The sequence below is a fragment of the Bubalus kerabau genome, chromosome 19 (genome assembly GCF_029407905.1).
Source record: "Bubalus kerabau isolate K-KA32 ecotype Philippines breed swamp buffalo chromosome 19, PCC_UOA_SB_1v2, whole genome shotgun sequence".
NCBI classification, from domain to species: Eukaryota; Metazoa; Chordata; class Mammalia; order Artiodactyla; family Bovidae; genus Bubalus; species Bubalus kerabau.
Window position 1 is genome coordinate 45,754,786 of NC_073642.1, and position 24,955 is coordinate 45,779,740.

Genomic DNA, 24,955 nt, shown 5'->3' on the forward strand with positions numbered 1-24,955 from the left:
ATACTGGAGTGGGTCACCATTTCTTTTTCCAGGGGATCTTCCCAACCCAGGGATCCAACCCACGTCTCTTGCATTGCAGGCAGATTCTTCACTGCTGAGCCACATTTACAGAAATTCTCACTAAATGAGATTAATAGCTCTTATGCCATTGGGTTGTTAACAGGATGAATAGGTAAAGTGTTAGATATAAAAATGTGTCAATAAATTTTAGGGTTTTTCTGTTTTGCCTGAAAATGTTCCTTGAGGACTCAGGATTTAAATATAATCACCTTTCCGGTCTGGGAATCTGTCTTTGATTTAGGTCAGTATGGAAGTGTTTTAATAGAGCCTAGTTAGAAATTGATTCCTTAACTTGTGATATTTTCCGTCCATTAGATTTAGGTGAGGTTTTCATACATTTGTTTCTTCTTAGTCTAAAGGATTACATTTTCAGTAATCCACACTGAATTTATTCCTAGGAGCTTAGTTTGAGGATATGTTCCTTATTCTCATCTTCCTCAAAGAAAGCAGAAATTTGAGAAAGTTAATTAAGTTTTAGACAATTTAACAACAAGATGATCATCGTTGTTGACAAATAACTTGAAATTCGATGTTCTTAGAAATGGAGCATTGATAGAATTGCTTGATACAATTATGATTATTATATCTATCAATTTTCTTGGGATGCTTCTTTAGATAAAAAGACTAAAATCAATTCTATTTATGTGCTTTTTCATATGTGTAATTCAAGATGTTTATCATTCAGTTAATGTACATAATACTCCTCTGAAACTCATGGACCAGAAACATTAATTAACTTATTTTACAAGTGAATAAACTGCAGCCTAAAACGGTTGAGTTGCTTAAGGCATCTAGACAAGTCTAGGGAAGTTAACAGCAGCTCAAGCTCCAAGCCTTGTTTAATTAATATTGTATCCAGGAAATGAGTTCTTCTTAAAAGCAGAAATCTTTTACCATTCTAGCACATCCCCAGAGAAGCCCTTAAGGGTGTTTGTCTTTGTGTTTCTCGCTAGGTTCTTATTTATTTATATGAAAAATGCTTGAAATCTTATGCTTCAACCAAATCCTTCTCTTCAATGCTAATAACATTATCTTGTGTGTTTCTCACTCTTGGTAGGTTTCTTTTCAAGCTATTGTCTTAAGTTTTGTTTCCCAGCATTCTTTTTTTTTTTTTTTTTGCCTTATCTTAGTATTTAACTATTATGCTGATAGTATGAGATTCCATTCATTAGATTTCTTGCTATTGTCTCTTGACTTAATAAATTTGCTATAAGGCCTCATTGATTTTCTTACTGACTCTTTGCAACCTCATGGACAGTTGCCTGCCAGGCTCCTCTGTCCATGAAATTCTCCAGGCCATAATACCGGAGTGGGTAGTCTATCCCTTCTCCAGGCAATCTTTCCAACCCAGAGATCGAACCCAGGTCTCAGGCATTGCAGGCGGATTCTTTATCGTCTGAGCCACCAGGGAAGCCCTGTGTATCTTTAGAAATGTAATTTAAAATATTCTGTTCACTCTAGGTTTGTGTACTCCCCGAACAAAGTGCGAAGGCCTCCTGAATATCTGATTCCTTTTCCCTCCCTCCACAGAGATGCTGTCTTAGTTCATTCTTACTAGATCCACTGGACCACCAAGTGGCTTTCTGAAAAGGGTATCCTTTTGCCTTTTTTTTTTTTTTTAAAATATTTATTTGGCTGTTTTGTTTCTTAGTTGCAGTATGTGAGATCTCTATGGGGTCATGTGGGATCTTTCATTGCAGCTCATGGAGTCTCTAGTTGTGTCCTGCAGGCTCCAGAGTGTGCCGGTTCAGCAGCTGCAACATGTGGGATCTTAGTTCCCCAACCAGGGATTGAACCCACGTCCCCTGCATTGCAAAGCCGATTCCTTTATTTTTTATAGAGATTAAAAATTTTTTTAAATTTATTTTTGGCTGTCCTGGGTCTTTGTTGCCGCACAGGCTTTTCTCTAGTTGTGGCAAGCAAGGGCTACTCTCTAGTTGCATTGTGTGGGTTTCTCACTGCAGTGGGCTCTCTTGTTGCACAGCATGGGCTCTAGGGCATTTAGGCTTCAGTATAGCAGCTCCCAGGCTCTGGCGCACAGGCTTCATTGCTCCAAGGCATGTGGGATCTTCTTGACCCATGACCCATGGATCAAACACATGTCCTCTGCATTGGCGGGTGGATTCTTTACCACTGAGTCACCAGGGAAGCTCCAAGGTGGATTTTTAACCACTGGGCCACAAGGGAAGTCCCATTGCCTGTTGTTTTTAATCATCATAGATAATGTTTACAGAATCATGTTTCTATAGGTTAATTCTGACCATATCTGTATGCTGCTTAAAAACTTTGAATGGCTCACCCTACGTTAGAGTAAGATGGGATCTCCTTGGCATACCATGCCCTTTTTGATCTGGCATGCATTCACTTTGCCAGACTCATGTAGTCCCATTCTAGACTATAGTCACAGTACAATATTATCCTCTATGCTTCTGCATACACAGTAATCATCTCCAGAAAAATAAGACATTTAAAGATTAAATTAAATAATTCCACTTACAGACTATTAATACTGGCATAGGAATGTCTCTTCAATATCTTATAGTTCTAATATTTGCCTCAAGCATTCGTTTAAAAATGTGTTAAGCATATACATATCACACAGGATACTTTCCAGTATGTTAGACCATTTACATCTTTTTTCTGCTCTATCAACATAAAGATCCATAGTTTAACATCTAAAATCATAGCCGTGACAACAGTATTTAAACAATCATCCATTTTTTTCTGTAATTTAAATCACATATCTATGGAAACCATCTATAATCTTTACTCTTGACTGTATTCCACTAACAACAACTGAAGACTTTTAATTTTACAGATGAGGGGTGAATGAATTGAAACTAGGTTTACAGACTTGCCCACCATGATCCAGTGTTGCTATTGCTCTTTCCGTCCTGTCAAGGCCTTGTGGAATGGGCATTCTTCCACTCACCCAGGGCCACAGCATCAGATTTTGCTTTAGAGGGTCACGCTTCTGAGGAGCAGCTGAATCAACATTAGGCAGATGGGATTCAGAATTTGGCGACCAGTTTCTTAAGAATAGGCAGAGCATAAAGTGAAATTCAATTAAGTGTTATAATTATGTCATATTAGTAAACTCATTTTTAATGAATTATTGACTCTTATGTAATACTCTATTTGCTATTGTTAGTATGCTTTGTTGTGTCTGAAATTTAAGTGCCTAAATGTAAGTTACTATCCCTGGTGGCTCAGATGGTAAAGCGTCTGCCTGCAATGAGGGAGACCCGAGTTCGATTCCTGGGTCGGGAAGATCCCCTGGAAAAGGAAATGGCAATCCACTCCAGCACTCTTGCCTGGAAAATCCCATGGACGGAGGAGCCTGATAGGCTACAGTCCATGGGGTCGCAAAGAGTCGGACACGACTGACTGAGCGACTTCACTATAATAAACCAAAAGATATATTTAATCATATATAAAACAATCACATAAATAACAGCTTCCAGCTATTTTAAAATACTTTAATCTCAGAAAATCTGCACAGCCTGCTGGAAACATCCATCAATTGTTACTCAAAGATGCTAGAAGTTTATAGTGATTTCTTTTTAGATGACTAGCATGATAAGTGTTTAATAGGTTACCATTAAATAATAAATTATTGGAAATGAATTTTTGGAAATAAATTATTGGAAATTATTGGAAATCCAGCATTTATTCTGATATTTAATATTATACCAGGTCCCAAATATTAAACTTATTAATATCAATAGTAAAGTTCAAAACTCCCATTTTTTTATTTTAGCATTTTGTTTTGTTATTGGTCTATAATTTTCTTTTAAAAGTTTGAGTTGACTGCCACTGCAAATTTTTCATAAGCAAGTGATGACAAAAAGTATATTAAATAAATCCCTTTCAAAAGATAGATCTCCAAAAGGTTCTGCAACTCCAAAATGTGGATTAGTTTAGTATAAAAAAGTAACATATGCAATACTAAATATAAATTACTAGAACTAGTAAGTGTTCAAGTTTTGATGTTTCATTGTATTCTTGTTTTTAAAAAAAGTTTTGCTTTTCTTGATTTCAAAAGAAGTACAGTCATTTTAGAAAAAAATGGAAAATCCAGAAAAGCACAGAAAAAACAATAAATTACCAGTAATTGTTCTACCACAGAAATAACCTCAATTTATATTTTAGAGTATACCTTTCTAGTTTTGCTTTTTCCTAGCAACTGCAATTTTTTTTTAGTCTTTGTGCTAGTCTCCTCAGATAAAGGTGTGTACAACAGGAATCTTACAGAATAGAGATCTAAGAAATGAGATCTCTACCTACCCTTGCCCCCTCTTTCATGATAGAAACTACTTCTGATGGTTTTTTTGGTCATATCTGGACTTCATATACAGAGTTGGTGACTAAAAGATACAAGTTTATATTTTTGACAGAATCAAAGAAACCAGGGGAAACCTTTTTTTCAGATGAAATTTTAATATAATTATCACACAAAGTTGTATATACATACATACAACTATTTACAAATATGCAAGCATACGTACAAACACTAGAAAGGAATACACAGGAAATAATGTGTGTTAGGATATGAAATTCTGTTTCTTTTAAATTATTTTGTAATTATTTTACACCAAGGCAGGACTATTTTAGTTTCAGAGAATCTTGTATAAATGTATTTGTTCAAGAGCTTCTCTGTCAATATCCTTTTCTGGGAATACATCATAGTTCAGAGGTATCTCTTCAACCCAAGGAGATAACTGTATATTAACCTGAGGAAAAATAAAAGTTGTTCATATTATAAACAAATATGGAAATTACAGAATGAACCTACTCTTTTCAATTTCAAGAAATCAGATTTGTATTACAATGAGAGGGACTAAGTTTTACACGGTGCCACATGAACAATTCTTTGTCAAAGTAAATGGCAGGCCTGTAGATTCAGGGACTTAATTAATTTACCTTGATTTGGGAACTTGAAGGGATAAAGAACATATAGAATAGAGTAATTATTTTAATGTAACTAGTTTAATAAACTAGCTTAAACAATAACAGATTAAAACAACAATGGGAGTACACAGAGAAACTTCATATATATACAGGGATGGTGCTAACAAGTTGCATGAAAGGAGCTAATCTCCCTCTATAACCTTCATCAGGCTCTTCTCTTCACACTGCAAACTTGGGTCTCCAAGACAGAAATTCTGGAGCCACTGATGGATATACCTACTTAAAGAAGTTTCATTAAATTGGAAAGCAATAATGTTATTCAAGAATTCGTATGTAAGGACTTTTCCAAAAACATTTTACTTTGCTAAGTGAAAATCACTTAATTATTTCAATACATCTAAACATTATAAATTGGAGAGCATGTATTTTAAAGGTGTGTTTTTATGAGTATGGAAAAGTACGGCAGAATCATACCACTCACGGGGTAGGGATCTCAAGGGGAGGGAACCGGGGAGATTACCATCATGTCTTCAATGTATCTTTGGATTATTTCTCCTGTTATGGTAAACACGACTGTAATTTAGATGACTGACAACAATTTTTGAAGAAGGTATTATTCATGATAGTTTAATTTCTTAAAGGAAGAAATAAGATACTTAAATTTGGCAGTAGGTTATACAAAACGAAAGCATTATGAAAGAAAATGATAATATGATTCTGTATTAAGAAATGCTACAGTATCTCATTGAGGGGTCTCAAAGAGCTTTACAAATATTAATTAACCTTTATAAAAGAGTCAATTTATCGGGATGAATCTTATTATTAAGTATCAACCTTATTTTGTATGGAGAATCTGAGGAATATAGAAGCAGCTTGAGCAAGATTCCAAACTGACCTAGAAGCTAAACTGTGTTCAGGATGTGGCCTCCAGCCCACTTACTGGAGAAAAAGTTATGATGTGGGTGTTTTTAAGTCTCTTACAAATATTTAATAGCATTTGTTAACCTAAAACTGTAACTCCACAGTTAGAAAAATTGGGTGGAGAAGCACAGGAATCTAGATCAGGATCCGAATGACACTCTTAGAGCTCTGGAGGAATGTGAACAAACCACAAAACAGTTCTTAAGCCACAAGGTTTTGCTACTCTTTCTAGTGTTGTCACTGTGTTCAGACTGAACATTTCTAGGACAGCGTGTAACAGCTAGCAGAAAAAAGCAGGGGAAAAGTTTTGACAATAAAAATGCTGGGAAAGAAGCTTACATACCTGAAGACCTGAGAGAGAATCTTCCAGACCTGGCACTGTCACTAACAACGACCCTTGCTTCCTTACGTTATGGCAGATATATTCCCAGGCTCTATAACACATTAAAAACTTCTATGTTAGGTTTTACCAGGTACTGGATATTTTTTTAAAATGAGGATGACAAAAGAATATGCAGCATAGGTGATATCTAGAAATCCAGACGGGCAACAACGTTAGCCTGCAGGAAACTGACCTGCAGCAACATACTATCAATTGGGAAATTCAGTTCCTGAAGAGATGTTGGCAAAATCGTGGAGTTACAATACTGAGAGAGCTTTAACAAGATTGGGGGATTAGGGTTAATAGAAGCAATTGTGAGTAAGACCACAAAAAAGTTTTCAGAACTGATACAGATGTCAAAGCTGGATCATGGTTAAAGCCCCTTCAATTCTTTATGATCTGTCAAACTTTCTACAGAATGGAACAGAGCTGAGGGGAGTGGGTGGGAAAGAGTCATGGAGAAAAGCCACAGAAGCCAGAAAACAAGCAAAGGCTAATAATAAGAATATAATATATAGATCTTTTAAAATAACATCAAGAGTGAAATCATACTTTATTTGGCTGTCAGAAATAGTGGAAAGCCTTGTGGACAATATGATACCCGAGAAGTTCAGTGTGATCAGCTAGGTTTAAAACACAAAGGCAGGCCATGTGCACATGTATGTGTCAGAAGGCAGTATCTGACCAGTTTTGATTAGCCTGTAGTGCAGACACGAATGGGATTTCTACACTTCAGGAGTCTTGATAGTACTCCCCATTGCAGAGCAGGGGTCAAGCAAAGCAACGAAGTGCACCCTTTGCAGTGGGGCAGGTGGGCAGCAATGTTGTTTGCATTTACTCTAGTTATAGCAATGGCTATTGGGTTTAGAACATTCTGGAGCTTATTAGGCAAAGTGATAACAAATTTTTTTTTCTCAGGTTAGATCTAAAACCAACTAGCAATGTTTGATAATAATTATTGCTGTGCTTGGGCTAGAGCTGTCTGTTGTTTTGATGCAGTTCCCTAAAAATGATGTTTTCTCAAGTCTGTTTAGTAAGACTGAAGAAGCTGATTAGCATGATTTGGCATGGCTCTAAAAATAGCACTTGCTGCTTCTGAGAAGTTGTCATTGCAGTAGTTTACAGGTTTTACTTACTGGAAAAATACACAGAGGTACCTTTTAAACTAAGACTTACTCTACTTGCTACAATATAGAATAATATAGGTAAATGATCAGTTCTGTCAGAATGATTCTAATATCAGGATGCTTTATCTTCTAAACTTTCTCCTGTGTATTGTCATTCATGAAGATAATTAATTATCTACATTTAAAATTCATCACACTTTACTAATTTGGAGAAGTGACTGAACATATGGGGTCAATACCTATTTGGTGAGTCATGCAGTTTGCAAATGAATTTTCCAAGATAGCACAAGCATGCGGCAGTTCCAGTATCAAGCTGACCAGTAATATCTGTCATTCTTCAGTGTTTAAAATCTTCCTTTATGAATCTTCCAAGAGTTTAAGGTGCTTTTCTCTTTTAACTTCTTATAACGTTGGTATTTGGAGAAGGCAATGGCACCCCACTCCAGTACTCTTGCCTGGAAAATCCCATGGACAGAGGAGCTTGGTGGGCTGCAGTCCATGGGGTCGCTAAGAGTCGGACACGACTGAGCGACTTCACTTTCACTTTTCCCTTTCATGCATTGGAGAAGGAAAGGGCAACCCACTCCAGTGTTCTTGCCTGGAGAATCCCAGGGACGGGGGAGCCTAGTGGGCCGTCGTCTATGGGGTCGCAGAGAGTTGGACATGACTGAAGCGACTTAGCAGCAGCAGCAGCAGCAGCAACGTTGGTATTATTTCATTCTCTAACAATTATGTAATGTTTTGACTACTGGTCATGAACTTGGTTTTTCCAGTGGTCATGTATGGATGCGAGAGTTGGTCTGTGAAGAAAGCTGAGCGCCGAAGAATTGATGCTTTTGAACTGTGGTGTTGGAGAAGACTCTTGAGAGTCCCTTGGACTGCAAGGAGATCCAACCAGTCCATTCTAAAGGAGATCAGCCCAGGGTGTTCTTTGGAAGGAATGATGCTAAAGCTGAAACTCCAGTACTTTGGCCACCTCATGTGAAGAGTTGACACATTGGAAAAGACTCTGATGCTGGGAGGGATTGGGGGCAGGAGGAAAAGGGGATGACAGAGGATGAGATGGCTGGATGGCATCACCGTCTCGATGCACCTGAGTTTGAGTGAACTCAGGGAGATGGTGATGGACAGGGAGGCCTGGAGTGCTGAGATTCATGGGGTCGCAAAGAGTCGGACAAGACTGAGCGACTGAACTGAACTGGACTGAACATGAACTTGAAAAGGTAAAAAGCTACACAAACTCTGTCCACTGGAAATTAAGTTTAAAGAGTGCAATATGATTAAAATAACTTTGTTCATGTTGTGTTTCTGGTCTTTACCCTGTGAACAAAAAATCATCACCTATTCTGGCTGCTCTTTGATGATATGATTAGTTTTCTGTTGAACAAGTTTCTTTATAAACAATTTACATTGCTAATTTTGTACGGATCTTAACCTAGAAGTAATAGATGTGTGTGCGTGTGTGTGTGTGTGTGTGTGAGAGAGAGAAAGAGAGAAGGTAAAGGGATAGCAGACAGAGGTTTAGTCATTCAAGATTCTACTCCATATTTACTGTTTATGGTCTATAATTATACACCTTTTTATTTCTAAGCAGTAGAAATCTCCCTGATACACTAATCCAAACATGAATGTAATGCCCTTTCATACATATGGAAAGGTGGTTTCCTATATCTAGAGTTACGTATGTCATGGTAAATAAGTTAATACACCTAACTGACTAGAAAATCAGTGTCTTGGACTGTAAGAATTTTCGAATTAGAGGAGCCTATAAGTCCTGATGAGAAGTCAGAAAAGTCACAGGGAACTCCCCGTGGTCCAGTGGTTAGGACTCCATGCTTTCACTGCCTAGAGCATGGGTAAGATCCCTGCCTGGGGAACTAAGATCCCACAAGCAATGTAGTATGGTCAAAAATTTAAAAAAAAAGAAACAAACAAAAAAAACTGATCACAGATTTGCTAATTTTTCTATTGCTTAAATAGTAAAATAAAGTCTAGGAACCAACTATTACTATCTGAAGAACATTTTAAAAATTTGGTAATTAGTCATTGTTTTTTAGGTGAATATTCTTATATCTTGTTCTGTAGTCATTTATGCAGTTAATTCCCATCATTCTGTGATAGGATAGCAAAGGACATGTGTTTTTTCAAAGAAAAGAAAACTGAGGCAGAAAAAAATTTAAGACCCACTGGGAACTGACAACTTCTTGCATCCCTGACTGCAAAGCAAAAGCCTGGGTCATGACACCAGTTTCTTTTTTTTTAAATTTATTTATTTATTTTAATTGGAGGCTAATTACTTTACAATATTGTAGTGGTTTTTACCATACATTGCATGACACCATTTTCTATCTCCTCAAAATCAGAAGTAATGTTTTACAAGGTTAGACAACCAAAGTTTATTTTTATTTTCACTTAGACATAACACATTTTCTTTAATATAATCTCCTGAGAGTTGAGGTCATTTCTAAAAAGTTTAATATCACTCCAGGGCCCCAAGTTCAATCTGTGGTAGGGGAATGAAGGTCCTACAAGCCTGGCCATGCCAAAATAAATAAATAACGTACCTGGCCTGTTCTGCCTCATTAAGAAAATATTCGAAGACATTATTCATTATAACAACATCAGCATTCTGCAGAAGTGAACCTTGTGTACAAATGTCTGCATGAAGCACCTAAAGAATGAATTCATGGAAGAGAACAAGGACACTGTATCACATAACCACTTAAGAAATAGCTGGTCATTCAATGACATTGTGAGACAGGCGGTAAGGGAGATTCACACTTCTTAAAATGAGGGTACAGTATATTTAATACTACTGCCTATGGAAGATACTTAATTTCTAATAAAAACCATAAACTTGTGAAAACTTTATTTTTTAGATAGACTTGTTTATATAGTCATAATTATACTCTCTTCACTCCTAATTCAGAGCTGTTTCTACTGTATCAGTAGTTATGAGTCAAAGGACCTAGGTTCAAATCCTGGCTGCATTATCAACTAGGTTTATACATTAGAGTAGTCAAGTGTCTTCACAAATAAAATGGAGTAATATCTGTCCTGATTCGCAGAATCAAATGGGATTAAGTAAAGTTTAAAAAGTAATTTGTAAAATGTTAATACAAATACGTTAACTGGCCTTGTCTGACTCTTCATCCAAAATTTACTTGAATATATTATCTATCCAAGAAAGCAAACAAAATAATTTATTAGAAAATTATATACCTCAAAAAATTACCTTAGACTATAATCAATAAGTCTTGAAGAACACACGCAAGATAACAAGAAGAAATATTTGTTTGCTCAAGAGCAAAGCAAATTAACTTTTATTTTAAAAGAAGAGAAAAAGTTTTTTGTATGATTTTTTTTTTTCCAAAAAAAACACTTAGTCTTACAAATAAATAATATTCAGAGGTGTTTTTCACAATGTTTAAATCTTGATTTCTAATTAAATTGATATTCCTGTTATTTATATGATTTATTATGTAACAGCAGTGTGTTTTTATTTACTAAATATGGAATAGTGAGAAAAATCTATAAATTTAATATTGGACAATGAATTCTCTTTGATCACTTGCCTCTCAATTTATAAGATGAGAGAGAGAATAACAAGTGGTGCTGGGAAAACTGGTCAACCACTTGTAAAAGAATGAAACTAGAACACTTTCTAACACCATACACAAAAATAAACTCAAAATGGATTAAAGATCTCAATGTAAGACCAGAAACTATAAAACTCCTAGAGGAGAACATAGGCAAAACACTCTCCGACATACATCACAGCAGGATCCTCTATGACCCACCTCCCAGAATATTGGAAATAAAAGCAAAAATAAACAAATGGGACCTAATTAACCTTAAAAGCTTCTGCACATCAAAGGAAACTATTAGCAAGGTGAAAAGACAGCCTTCAGAATGGGAGAAAATAATAGCAAATGAAGCAACTGACAAACAACTAATCTCAAAAATATACAAGCAACTCCTGCAGCTCAACTCCAGAAAAAATAAATGACCCAATCAAAAAATGGGCCAAAGAACTAAATAGACATTTTTCCACAGAAGACATACAGATGGCTAACAAACACATGAAAAGATGCTCAACATCACTCATTATCAGAGAAATGCAAATCAAAACCACTATGAGGTACCATTTCACGCCAGTCAGAATGGCTGTGATCCAAAAGTCTACAAGCAATAAATGCTGGAGAGGGTGTGGAGAAAAGGGAACCCTCTTACACTGTTGGTGGGAATGCAAACTAGTACAGCCACTATGGAGAACAGTGTGGAGATTCCTTAAAAAACTGGAAATAGAACTGCCTTATGATCCAGCAATCCCACTGCTGGGCATACACACCGAGGAAACCAGAAGGGAAAGAGACACGTGTACCCCAATGTTCATCGCAGCACTGTTTATAATAGCCAGGACATGGAAGTAACCTAGATGTCCATCAGCAGATGAATGGATAAGAAAGCTGTGGTACATATACACAATGGAGTATTACTCAGCCATTAAAAAGAATACATTTGAATCAGTTCTAATGAGGTGGATGAAACTGGAGCCTATTATACAGAGCAAAGTAAGCCAGAAAGAAAAACACCAATACAGTATACTAATGCATATATATGGAATTTAGAAAGATGGTAACAATAACCCTGTGTACGAGACAGAAAAAGAGACACTGATGTATAGATCAGTCTTATGGACTCTGTGGGAGAGGTAGAGGGTGGGAAGATTGGGAGAATGGCATTGAAACATGTATAATATCACGTATGAAACGAGTCGCCAGTCCAGGTTCGATGCACGATACTGGATGCTTGGGGCTGGTGCACTGGGATGACCCAGAGGGATGGTGTGGGGAGGGAGGAGGGAGGAGGGTTCAGGATGGGGAACACAGGTATACCTGTGGTGGATTCATTTCGATATTTGGCAAAACTAATACAATATTGTAAAGTTTAAAAATAAAATAAAATTTAAAAAATATATATTAAAAAATAAAAAGATGAGAGAGAGAAAAAAAGGAAGGATGAAAGGAGGAAGAGAATGAAAAGTTTTCCTTCTATAAAAAGGGGAAGGCTAGATTCTGAATTTTACTAAGATGTGTCTTTGAATATTAGATTGAACTGAACACCAGAGACCCTTAGATACTCAGTGCTTCTGTGCACCGCCATTAGAAGTGTAGGGTCACTAGTGAAATGGTAAGGACTATGGCATTAACCAAAAAACTTCCTTTCCCCTTTCTGGTTATTTTTCTCCTTACCTATAACAAATAGAAAATTTCTGTCATAGCCCAACTTAGGGGATCATTCTCCCATGAACTGTATTCTGTGGTACCCACAATTCCTCTTGCAAGTTTATAAAAGACGATAAAGAACTGTGAGCATCACTTAATCTTTTTGCTTACTTGCAACATTCAGGGTTTAATTAAATACACATCTGACAACATGAAGATATTTAAAATTGCTGCTAACAAATCTATAGTTGATATGAAAAAACTTAGGAAAAAATTCTACTTTCTAATAAATTGAGGAGGAAGAGAAAAGTGTGAGTGGAACATAATGATAATAATTCATCTTCATTATTGTTATAAAATATTAACTCAATCTATTTCCATACAACAGCAATGAAGGATAGATTCAAAAATTTTCCAACTCCAATGCAGAAGAAACTTGGCTAAATTTGCTACACAATGGATAACAGAATAAATATTTTAAAAAGTACCTTTATTCTGTCAGTGAACTGATACTTTTTTATGACCATTTCCTGCAACTGGCAAAAGTCTCCATTCAGTTCTACTCCATACAGTTGTGATGCTGAACTGTAAAGATAACCCTAAAATATGAAGACACATGATACAAATGAATTAACTTTTAGTTGTGGATTTCTTTCTACTTGAAATTTTAAAAGTCAAACTTTTAAAACAGAATTCAATAAACTAAAAATAAAAGTAAAGATAAATAACATTATATAATTTATATAAAACAACTTCAAGAACTTAGACTCTTACTCATCAAGACCTCAATTGTAGTTTATTAATTTCCATTATTTAAAAGTAATTTTATCTTATTTATCAAATATTACTATTTTAAGCCCTCTCTTTATGTATATTTGTAGAAGAATACATTTTTTCCAAATAAAGGCTAAACTTCCTAAAAGCATAAAAATAAAAAAGTAATTATATTTTTAAGGATTGATTTCTTACTTTTCTCGATAAAGCTGCATTCAACAAAATTGGAAATAAGGAAAGTGATCACTAATAGATTCTTTCTTTAATACCCTATTTCTGTAATTTCTTGGAATGTTACATCAGGGGAAAGTAAGAACGGTGTTAACCTATCGGAAATATGATGGACACTCAGCACAGTCTGACATAAGATGTGGGTGGCAGGAGGTGTGTCTTGTTTAGCTTCTGGAAGCCAGCTTGCTGTTCGGTAAATCCATCAAAGATAACTGGCCATCAGTTAACAAGGATCATCAAAAACAGACTATGTATTATTACCTATCTATTTTTGGTTGTAATAACAAAAACAATCTGGAAGGAGAGGTCAAATCATATTCTGAAGATCATTTTACATCAACTAACACCTATGTGTAAGCTCAATTTATATTTATAGCTCACCATATATATTTAGAGTATGTTCAGCAAAGCTTATGCATGTACTCGAAAATATTCTTAACTGAATCAGGGACCTCTATAGAGGAAAATGACCATATGTTTAAACTCACTGATGCTACCAAACACTTGCACAGTCACAATTATTCAGCTATATTTGTTTCTAACAAATAAAAAAATAAACAAGAGTGGATAAAATATGGTAAACAATCATAGTCTCTAATGTTCACCAAGCAAAATCAGCAGATAAACTGTACTTTCTATTATGGCTGTCTTTTCTAACTGTAGGATAAAAGTCAATGCTGAAAAATAAATGAAGCATGAAAGGGTTAACTGTTTCTGTTTAGAGCAGGCAGTGATGCTGGGAACAGACAGAGCCTGTTCCTGGCATGAACTTCTACTGCTGCTGGCCACATGTTTTAACACGTCTGCTAATGACAACCAGAAACCGCATTTCAGTTTTTTTGATAAAACCATTTAAGAACATTAAAAATATTCATGATTTGAATTCTTTTTAAAGAGTCACATTGAACTGATATCTCAGACACAAAAATCTACGTTCAGACTTTGGATCACTGAAAACCATGGTGTGTCCTGTGTCCAAGATGATATCATTTGCCTTGCTCACTTACAGGTGAGGATATTGATGCCAGGGGTGTGGAGTGATTTGCTCATGGCTGTAAGCGATTCCCTAATTGAGCAAATTTGTCAGTTTTATAAGAGCTTTTATCAAAGCTCAGTGTGCTATACTAATTTATGACAGGACAGAAAATGGAGTTAGAAGCACGGTCAGTGAGTGACAGAATACCAAAGTGTTATGAGGGCCATCTGTTCCTGTTTTGCTGAAATTCCTTCACTTGTGTGACAGAGACAAACCAGAAAAAGAGATCAGAGAGCTGGCCTTTGAAAAGTCCAAATTCAATACACTATTTTAACCATATTACTCTATTACTCTAATAAATAAAGCCAAGCTGTCACCTTAGATGGTGGCAGGCAAAACTGTTGCTAGTAGGAGAAGAAAGTATTTCCAAATGTTGACTGTGTCCACAAGTTGGACTTTACCCCATAAAGGACGGTGCCAAGCCTGGAGCCAACGTCAACCAAGACCTTTCCTGACAGATCGGGGAGTACGTGATGATAAATGAATTTCAATTCCATGAGAGAGAAGGAATGAGAAATAAACCCTGGAGAATGAGAACAAATATTAAATTTTGCTTGAGGATTAACAATTCCATTCTGTACTTCTAATTCTTTCACCTATAAAGTATATTTCATGCTTTTCTTAATCGATGAAAGCCATTCAGAGGTTATTTAGAAAACATTAGTGTGATAACTTTGCACTCATTCACTCTGAGCTGTAAGACACAAGAATAAACACGCAATCTCTGACATTTAGGCCTCTAGAAAACAGTTACTCAGCTGGCTGTCCTTACCCCCATGCTTCTCATCTCTTTCTCTTCCACCCTCTAGGGTGGCCTAGGCCTTTCCCTTCCTCATCTCCCAATGAACCGCTTTTCCCTGAGACTGCTTCCTAACTCCCATAGCACCTGTTTTCCTCATTCTACCCCAGAGCCATCCACAGAGCCGCCACCTTTCACTGCATAGACTGTAAACTACCAAATGAATGACCATCTCTGGAGTGGAACAATGTGGCACCCTGGCCAACCTAAAGTGTGGTCTGGAGAGCTGGAGATGGGTGGTATGGGAGGAGGTTAAGACACTCCTAAATTATTTCGCTTAGTTTAATTGCTATAATTTCTAGCCTCCTAGCCCATTTTCTCACTCCATTATTTCTATAATGAAATACTTGGGAGAGCCTGAGTCTGTTTTTTCTGATATGGAGGTAACCCAAAGATTTTATTGTGTGCTAGTACATAATCTAATGGTCAGGAAATTTTGATCGTAACTAATGAATGGTGGCAAATAAAATGGAAGCAAGCAGGCTAATCCCTAGGAAGAAAAAAAAGGGTGACTAGGCCTCAGAAGTAACACTGGAGGTGGTGGGGTGCAAGGGCATTGAGCACCACAGCCCTTATCTCCCCTCGTCCTCACTGCCCCCTTTGCCACATCAGTGCTCCTGCCCTAGGCTACAGTCATCATTAGTGTCTTAAAGCTGACAAGCTCCTTTCATAGAGGGAAGAAGAGCCCCACACCGTCACAGCTTTCTTACAGTCACTGTAGTTATCTGGGCTGGTCTGGGCACCCAGTCACTATTTATAATCTGATTTTTATGAGAAAATGCATCCTAATCTCCAAATTTTTCTTTGTCCAACATAGCTCTTCTATAAATTTCTGTACATCAGATCTGATATGGTGTTATAGTTAGAATTCACTTTTTAATTTCCCCTCTATTGTTCTTGTCTAAGTCTTTTTCTATTCTGTGAACTTCAACCACTTCAAATGGCAACTATGAGCACTATTTAAAAATAGAATCTTAAAGCAGTAAACCAGGGTAGTTTCATCCCCAACTATAATACAGGTACAATAAATTTGTATTAGCTACATATTACAAATTTGGTAGTAGTGAACTTTTGAGAATAATATCTAAGATCAGTAACGTGAGCACATTACTACTCACCCACTCTAAGCAATGCCTCAACATCTAGGTTAGCAGGGAGACTGAAATAGCACGTTTAAAGTATACCCTAGACAATCATATCCCGTTTGAACAAAAGATATAGTAACAGAAGAATTTACATCTTAGCAGCATGAAGTCAGTCTAGTTTCCTATTTGAAACACAGGTGTTGCATTTGAGGGACAGACACGCAGGAGACTATTACTAGAGCTGTCCTGTGTTACAGACAGGAGATGCTCCATGAGGTCAAATCACGGCCTGCATAAATTCTCAAGATTATCCATCTCTGTCCTCTAAGTTCACACCCATCCAACAATATCAGATTACTATCTGACTTCACAAGTAGATAGTTTTATGGGGAGAAAGTTTTCAGCTCCCTTGGCAGTTATATTTCTCACTATAAATAAATCACCGCTATGGATAAATGTAAATCTTTTTTGAGTATATAAAGTATGAGTTAGTTTTCCTATATTCAACCACTTCCAATTAGTTTCAGGACCTGAGAAGTCACCTCCTATTAAATATGTTCAGTAAAAAGCAGAAATACTCCCGTGGGGGACATGAAGTGGCCTAACCTCCCTGGACAATGTTTCTGTTTAGTTTCTCTGATTTCAGTAATTGGTAATAGCTAGGCTGCAGGTTGGCCTTTTGCTTTAAAAAAAAAACAAAAAACAGTGATTGCCTGGTCAAGAATCTGCATAGTCGTGACATGTAAGGAAAAGCGCACACAAAGTCGTCAGGTTTGCAGGCTGGAGTGCCCACCTAGAGGTGCCGTCTGATGTGAGCCGCACACCATACAGTAATTTCTGCTCATTTTTCCTTCCTCACATAATGAATCAATAAAGTCTTCATCATAAAGGAATGCATCAACGTGAACTGTGGGTTCTGGCTGCTGCTGTATCTGGTGGAGAGAAGAAAAACATCAAAAGAAACAGAGCACAAAGAAGTCTCTTTTTATTGCTAAATAAGGCAAAACATCAGTGGTTCATATGCTGAAATTCTGAGAGCAACAACAACCAGAAAGACAAGTTTCGCTTATGGAAGTCAGCAACTCAGCTCTGCTTTCATGCTATTTTTGAGACACTGGCAACTTGCTATTTGACCATGTCATGAAGCAAAACATGGCTATGAGAAACAGATAAAAACTTTAGTCGAAAGGAGTATTCTGAGACCATTTTGTCCATCCTAAGTAATATACTTTACAAATAAGGAAACATACCCAGAGAGATTTCTCCCAAGAAATGACACTAGTTAGTTCAGAGGGAGAATAGAAACTAATGCCAGGTCTTCTGAGTCCCACATGTCAGGGACTTATCCATCAAAATACTTGGCAAGTAATCTTTTCCCAGAAGCAAAGTTTTCAAACAATAAAAAATGTTTAGTAAAATTCCATGCTTACAAATAATAGCACTTAATGCTGGTAGTACGTGATATAACAGCAAGCAGCTACAAAGCAAAAAGAAGTTTGATCCCTTCTACTTCAACGATAATAAAGAATCAACAAAAGGGTGAACTTCACCCTTGATAAAAGTCAGGGAAATGGAACAGGGCAGAGAAAACCAAGACAATTACATAGGCAGGGACAGATTACTGTTGTATTGTTGAGCCTTGATTTGGGGTGGGGTGGGGTCTGCTTGGGAAACAGGACACCTCAAAAAATATCTTTTGAATGAATGGTACTAGGGAGCCAGAGGATTACCAACTCAAAAGAATTGGGGAAATGGATGAAGCACCAAATGAAAAAGCAGAATTCAGGACTAATGATTAGACTGGAAAGGCTAATGGGGTTAGAGAAGAATAGGAGAAACCTCAAGTAGCACTAGGAATAAATTAATTTAATATATTTACTTTTTGGAGGGCTAGATGTTCTGAGGAAAGCATAGTTTGTAGAGGTAAGCAATTCCGAAGGTCTTCTGCTATGCTTTTCAACATAATGTCATTATTGTCTTGAGTGAATTCATCAAAATCTCCTGCCAAAAAAAAAAAAAAAAAAAAAGAGTATAGTTTTTATGGTTGCAGTCATACCTAGACTAAGTGATTACAATGGATGGTTATCTTCTATCAGATAGCATCGATTTATAACAATAAACAAACATTCTAGGTCCAATGAACTATTCAAATTCTAACAAATGTTCCATGAAAAACATTGAGTTTTTTCTTTTTCTAAGCTGCTTGAAAATATAAAACTTGACTATTTCAGCCTGTTACAAACAACAAAGACATTTAAAAAGTATGTAGTACTCTTACTACTTAAACTTACTAAGAAGTAGTCAAATATTCCTTTTGTGACCATGTAGACTTTATAAGTTTAGGAGGCATTGCATAGGGATAACTTTAATCTGAGCATCCCTGCCTCCAATAAAATGTACCCAAGACTGCAGATAATAAGCACAAACAGATGGCACCAACTGTAGAATAAACTTTACAAGAATCATGTTGCTCTGCTGCATCTGAACAGCAGATAAAATGATCATTAAAACAGCACATTTCTGATGGCTCTGGCCTACTTTTGGATACACTGGAAAAAGGGGAGTGAGCGTGTGTGCCAATGTATATAGCAATAAAGATGAAGAAAGGGACGCTTGGTGAATCTATGTAAGGGTGTAAAAGTGGTTTTCATTGTTCTGTTTTTTCAACTTATCTGTGTTTAAATTTTTTTTTTAATTGGCTCTACAAAAGAATGGTTTCTAAGAAGCTCATACATAATTTTAAGTAGAACAGACTCACCTTGAAGTAAAACACTGTAAAAGTTAGCTGTAGCCTGAATGCCAAATATAGATTGGAAAGAACAACTAATGAAAACATTTTACCTTTTTCTTAAAAAACTATCTTATATTGAATTCTTGTTAGAGTAAAAGGACCTCAAGGGGACTGTGTTTTCCTTACTGTTTTAAAATAGCTATAAAAGGAAAACAGGTAGATTGTGAAGAAAATACCATCCATTTCCACATACCCTATCCCTCAAGTCTTTGGTTGTTTTTAAATAAGTTCATGATTTCCTTCTTAAACATATTAATAATAATTCTTGTGTTGGGTCAGAATGCTATTGTCAAATCACAAATAACAATTAAAATTTGGATAATATTTTCTAGCTTGCAAAGTTCTTTCAGGTAGAAACTACATCAATTAAATATTATAACATCCATGTGAAGAAGACAAAGCAAGATTACCTTTTCTGATTCACAGAGGAGGTAATTAAGGCGACATGAATTGTGAAAAGTTACAAAGCAGGCCAACAGCAGCAAAAGAAATAAACCTAAGTTTTTTACTCTTTCTTTTCACTCTTTCCACCGTGTCCCAACATACACAGGTTCTTTCTCTGCATAACCTCTCTCTGAGCAATAGCAGTTAACATGAAGATACATTATTTGACTCCCTGAACTAATGCAGAAAGGCCTTTTAACTCTTTTTTTTTTCTTTCTACACCTATCTGCGACAGTGATCTAAATGTTGCTTCAAATTATTTATAGGAGGATGCAGAATATAAATTATAGACAAACAAAAATATTATGAAGATTCATTCCAAATTCTTCTATTTATTAAAAAATTTTTGAGTATTATCTTTTTGGCAATGCCACACGACATATGAGATCTTAGCTCCCTGCTCAGGGTTTGAACTTGTGTCCCCTGCAGTAGAAACATTGAGTCTTAACCACTGGATTGCCAGGGAAGTCCCCAAATTGTTTTAGGTGGAATTTAAATAGCATCTGTGATGCAGTTTTTTAAAAACTGGAAGTATTTACTTTGTTATTAAAATTAAATTCCTTAAAACATTATTTTTAAAGGCTATGTAATATTCCATCATATTTGTATTAACCATTCACTCCTACTACTACACATTTATATACAATTATAACTGTGAAAATTTAGGGACATTGCTAACATTTGGCATACTTTGGCCTCTTTGCATAACATTTGGCCTTTTTGCATTTATTTCCTTACTATAAATTCCTAGCAGAAGTACTTAAACATTGTAAAGGCTTTTGCAACATACATAGTCATGTATGGATGTGAGAGTTGGACTATAAAGAAAGCTCAGCACCAAAGAATTGACACTTTTGAACTATGGTGTTGGAGAAGACTCTTGAGAGTCCCTTGGACTGCAAGGAGATCCAACCAGTCCATCCTAAAGGAGATCAGTCCTGAGTGTTCATTGGAAGGACTGATGTTTAAGCTGAAATGCCAATACTTCGGCCACCCGATACAGAGCTGACTCATTTGAAAAGACCCTGATGCTGGGAAAGATTGAGGGCAGGAGAAGGGGACGACAGAGGATGAGATGGTTGGATGGCATCGCTGACTCAATGGACATGAGTTTGAGTGAACTCCGGGAGTTGGTGATGGACAGGGAGGCCTGGTGTGCTGCAGTCCATGGGGTCGCAAAGAGTCAGACACAACTGAGCGACTGAACTGAACTTGCTACATAATGCTAAATTTCTTTCCTGAAAGATTATACCAATTTACTCCATCAGAAAAAAATAAGAATATGTGTAAGCCTTACTTCATGAAAGCCTTACAGCATTGAACTGTACTATAAAAACAAACTTTGTTGTTTTAATTTGCATTTCTTTAATTACTAGTGAGGCTGGACATCTTTTAACATGTATAATAACAATTTCGGAATGTGTGGTAACAGTATGTTGCTTGGAAAAAGATTAAAGGTGTTAATCAGTTGCCTTAGGACAGTTAGGTTTTTCTCAAATTACATATGCAGGTGGGAAGGGAACAGAGAAAGAAGAGTTTCTCTGCAGAGCAAAATCTATTCTTTAAAAGTTTCCTACTTATATTTAATTAAGTACATAGGAAAAGAGAACTCACCAAAGCTGACAGTCTATGAATCAAGTCCCACTTTTTATATCTAGTCAGGTATCAAGTCCCATCATGTTCTCTTTTGAATCCACTTCCTCTTTATTACCGCTTCAACTACTTCAGTCACAGGTACCACCTCACACTTAGAAAACCAGGACAAACTCATAATTGGCTCCTGAATGATCAGTTTCTCCCCAATATAAGTTATCTTACACATGTATTTTGGAGAAGGAAATGGCAACCCACTCCAGTATTCTTGCCTGAAAAATCCTATGGACAGAGGAGCCTGGCAGGCTACAGTCCATGGGGTCACAAAGAGTCGGACATGACTGAGTGACTACCACCACACGACATCTATTTTAAACTAATCTTGCTTAAACTTCACTCATGTCACTCCTTCTCCTTACAATTTTGGGACAGCTTTCCACTTTTCAATGTATCCAGTATTACTGTAGACTTTCACAGCCCTCTATATCACCAGAGTCTAACCATCCTATTTTCTACTCTCATTACTCACTAACATAATTTTTGCTTAAGACAGGCAAATTCCCTCAGTTGTTTTCCATATTCCTTCCTGTTCATATTGCTCCTTTCAACTATGACCTTGTTTTTCACAATAAGGGCCTTTTCAAGTTACTTCATCTCCAGGAAGTCTTACCTTCAGCCCTAGGCTGTCATTCACCCATATCCTTATCTCTAATGACTTATAATATATAATTAAACACTGGGCCATATATTTCCTATTATTCATTAATATCTTATATTACTTTGAAGTTCTTATTCAAAGTTTAAAAATTTACTGAGGGGACTTCTGGCCTTAGACAAGATGGCTACTTCCCTCAATTTCCCCAGCTCCTCCCCTCTAAATACAATGAAATATCCTGGACGTAAACCAACAGGCAACCATAAAGGACTCTGAAGGCTAGAAAAAAGGTAAACTGTCTAGGGATGTCAGGAATTAAGGAAGGAAGGTCACCGTAGTGAATCCCCTCCTGGGTTTTCATCTTCCATGTAGCCTGGACTGGGCCCTGGAGAGGTGAGTGACTACCAACCAGAACTACCAACACCTATAGACCGAATAAACAAAACAAAAATTAAGTCTGCTCTCTCTCACCAAAGACCAGTAAAGGGGAAGAATAACAGAGGTGTACTGGGGAGCCCTAATCCCTAGCCCACACCTGGGGCAAAGGCAGGCTATCTGGTAACAAAATAGGAGGCTGCTGTCTCCAGGCCCTCTGCCCAGCAGGACAGACTCAGGCCTGAGGCCTCTCAGTCCTCTGCCCAGCAGCCAAGAGCAAACCAGGCCCTGTACTGCTCGTCCCCCGACCCCCACTGGTGGAAGGCAGCTTAGTGACATAGGTATCTTTCTCCAAGCAGGAAACACCAGCATAGATTGAGCAGGAAGCCCCAGCAGTACCAAAGAATGAAACAAGCCTGATTAGCACTGCAAGGGCACTGAAAACTAAATGTTGTCAGAGCTACAGCTCACAAAAGCAGGCCGGAATCAACAGGTTAAACTTAAGCAGGGCAACTGCCTACTAAGATAGAAAATCTGAACAGGATCAAGTCAGCATAATATCTAAAATATCCAGGATAAAATAAAAATTATCCTAGCATACAAACAAAATGTTCACTATGTAACAGAACAGCATTTATATCAAGAACAGGAAAAATCTTAGTTTGACTCTGGCAATCTAGATGCTACTGTGCAACTTAGTCAGTTTGGATGATCAGACAAGGACTCTAAAGATGCTATAACGAAAATGCTTCAATAAGTAGTTATGAATTATCCTGTAACAAGTGAAAAAAATAGAAAATCTCAGCAAAGAAGCATAGAAAAAGAAACAGAAACTACAAAACAGAAAAATAAAATAATAATAATTTAGAAACCCCTTGCTGAAAGGGCTCCATAGTAGAGATGACAGAGGATAGAACCAGTTCACTTGAATTGACATATCAATAAAATTTATTCCATCTGAACAACAGAGAGAAAATAGAAAAAGAAATTGAACAGAGACCTAAGGATCTTTGGAATAACGAAAGAGCTAACATTGGTATCTGAGTTCCAGAAGTAGGGGGAAAAGTGTGGAGCTGAAAAGTATTGAAGAAATACAGCTAAAAACTCCCTAAATTAGGTGAAAGATCTAAACCTACAGATTTAAGAAGTCAAGCAAAGTCTAAATATGATAGACCCAAAGAAATCCACATAAGAACATATCATAAACTTCTAAAAACAAGAGGCAAGGAACAAACCTTAAAAACAACCAAAGAGAAATGATTCATTCCCTACAGGGCAACACCAAACAACAGTGAAGTTTTCATCTGAAACCATGGGAGCCAGGAGGTTACAAAACTTTTCAAATGCTGGAAGAAAAGGACCACAAGCTGTAAATTTTCCATCTGATGAAATTATCCTTCAGGAATGAAGGAGAAGTAAAGACAAATCAGATGCAGAAAAACTAAAAAACAAAAAATTTTGTTGCCTTAAGACCTACCCTTAAAGAATGCGTATAGGAAATTTCAACAGAAAGGAAATAGCAGAAGAGGGCTTGGAACTTCAGACAGGAAAGAACAGAATGTGTAAAAATAGGCCATCTTTCTCATTAGTTTCTTAAATCATATGTGATGGTTAAATCAAAATTTATAAAACCACCTGTAATGGTGCTCTATGTAAATGTATACAGGAAATACATAAAACAGTCATATTTTTAAAGTGGGGGAGGGTATAGGGACCTATGTGGAAGTAAGATTTCAATATTTGCTTCTAGTAAAACAGATAAAAGGATCAGATAAAACACTGATAACCAGAGTCAGACATGACTGAAGCGACTTAGCAGCAGTAGCAGCAGTGATGTTACATATGTATACTGTAATACTCAGAGTAACCACAAAGAAAACTCTACAAAGAAATACACTCAGAAACACTACAAAGAACAGAATGCTAAAACTGTTCCATTTACCCACAGGAAGGCAAGAGGAGATAACAAGAAATTGAGAAACAGAGGGTCAGAAAGGAAACAAACAATAAAATGCTATACTTAAGTGCTAACATATAGTAAGCTAATTGTAAATGGTCTAAACACATCAATCAAAAGACAGAGATTAGCAACACAGATTTAAAAAATACAACTCACCCTGGGTTGGGAAGATCCCCTGGGGTAGGAAATGGCAACCCACTCCAGTGTTATTATGCTGTCAACAGAAACTCACTTAAACATGCCAGGAAGACTGAATATAAAAGGATGGGGAAAAAAATTGTGCCAACAGTTAAAAAAAAAAAAAAAGAGGGTGGCTATACTGATTTGAAATAAAATAGACATTAAAGCAAAAAAAAAATTATTAGGGACAAAGAAGAACATTACATACTGATAAAAGGAACAATCTATCAAGAAGACACAGTGATCTTAAATGTGCATACACTGAACAACAGAGCCTTAAAATATCAATACATGAAACAAGGACTTCTCTGGATGTCCAGACAGTGGTTAAGACTCCATGCTTCCATGATCCCCAGTTAGGGAACCAAGATTCCACATGCAGCATGGCAGTGGAGAGGTGGGC

The 24,955-nt window shown here is 36.7% G+C and overlaps 1 protein-coding gene across 5 annotated transcripts in view; it reads right to left on the reverse strand.

Annotated features, from left to right (window-relative positions):
* Positions 1–4,476: 4,476 nt before the first annotated feature.
* LOC129633830 (uncharacterized) overlaps positions 4,477–24,955 on the reverse strand; it is a 30,259-nt gene continuing 9,780 nt past the window's right edge. For 2 of the 5 annotated variants that reach the window (XM_055555778.1, XM_055555780.1), the window contains 7 exons: positions 18,434–18,555; positions 17,348–17,486; positions 15,072–15,193; positions 13,118–13,228; positions 9,966–10,072; positions 6,236–6,326; positions 4,477–4,793 (listed from right to left, as the gene is read on the reverse strand). In XM_055555778.1, coding sequence (XP_055411753.1) covers positions 4,677–4,793; positions 6,236–6,326; positions 9,966–10,072; positions 13,118–13,228; positions 15,072–15,193; positions 17,348–17,486; positions 18,434–18,555 — 809 coding nt within the window. In that variant the 3' untranslated portion in view covers positions 4,477–4,676. Of the gene's footprint in view, positions 4,794–5,445; positions 5,527–6,235; positions 6,327–9,965; positions 10,073–13,117; positions 13,229–15,071; positions 15,194–17,347; positions 17,487–18,433; positions 18,556–24,955 lie in introns of all 5 variants that reach the window. The other 3 variants (XR_008705319.1, XR_008705318.1, XM_055555779.1) reach the window with 3 other exon arrangements.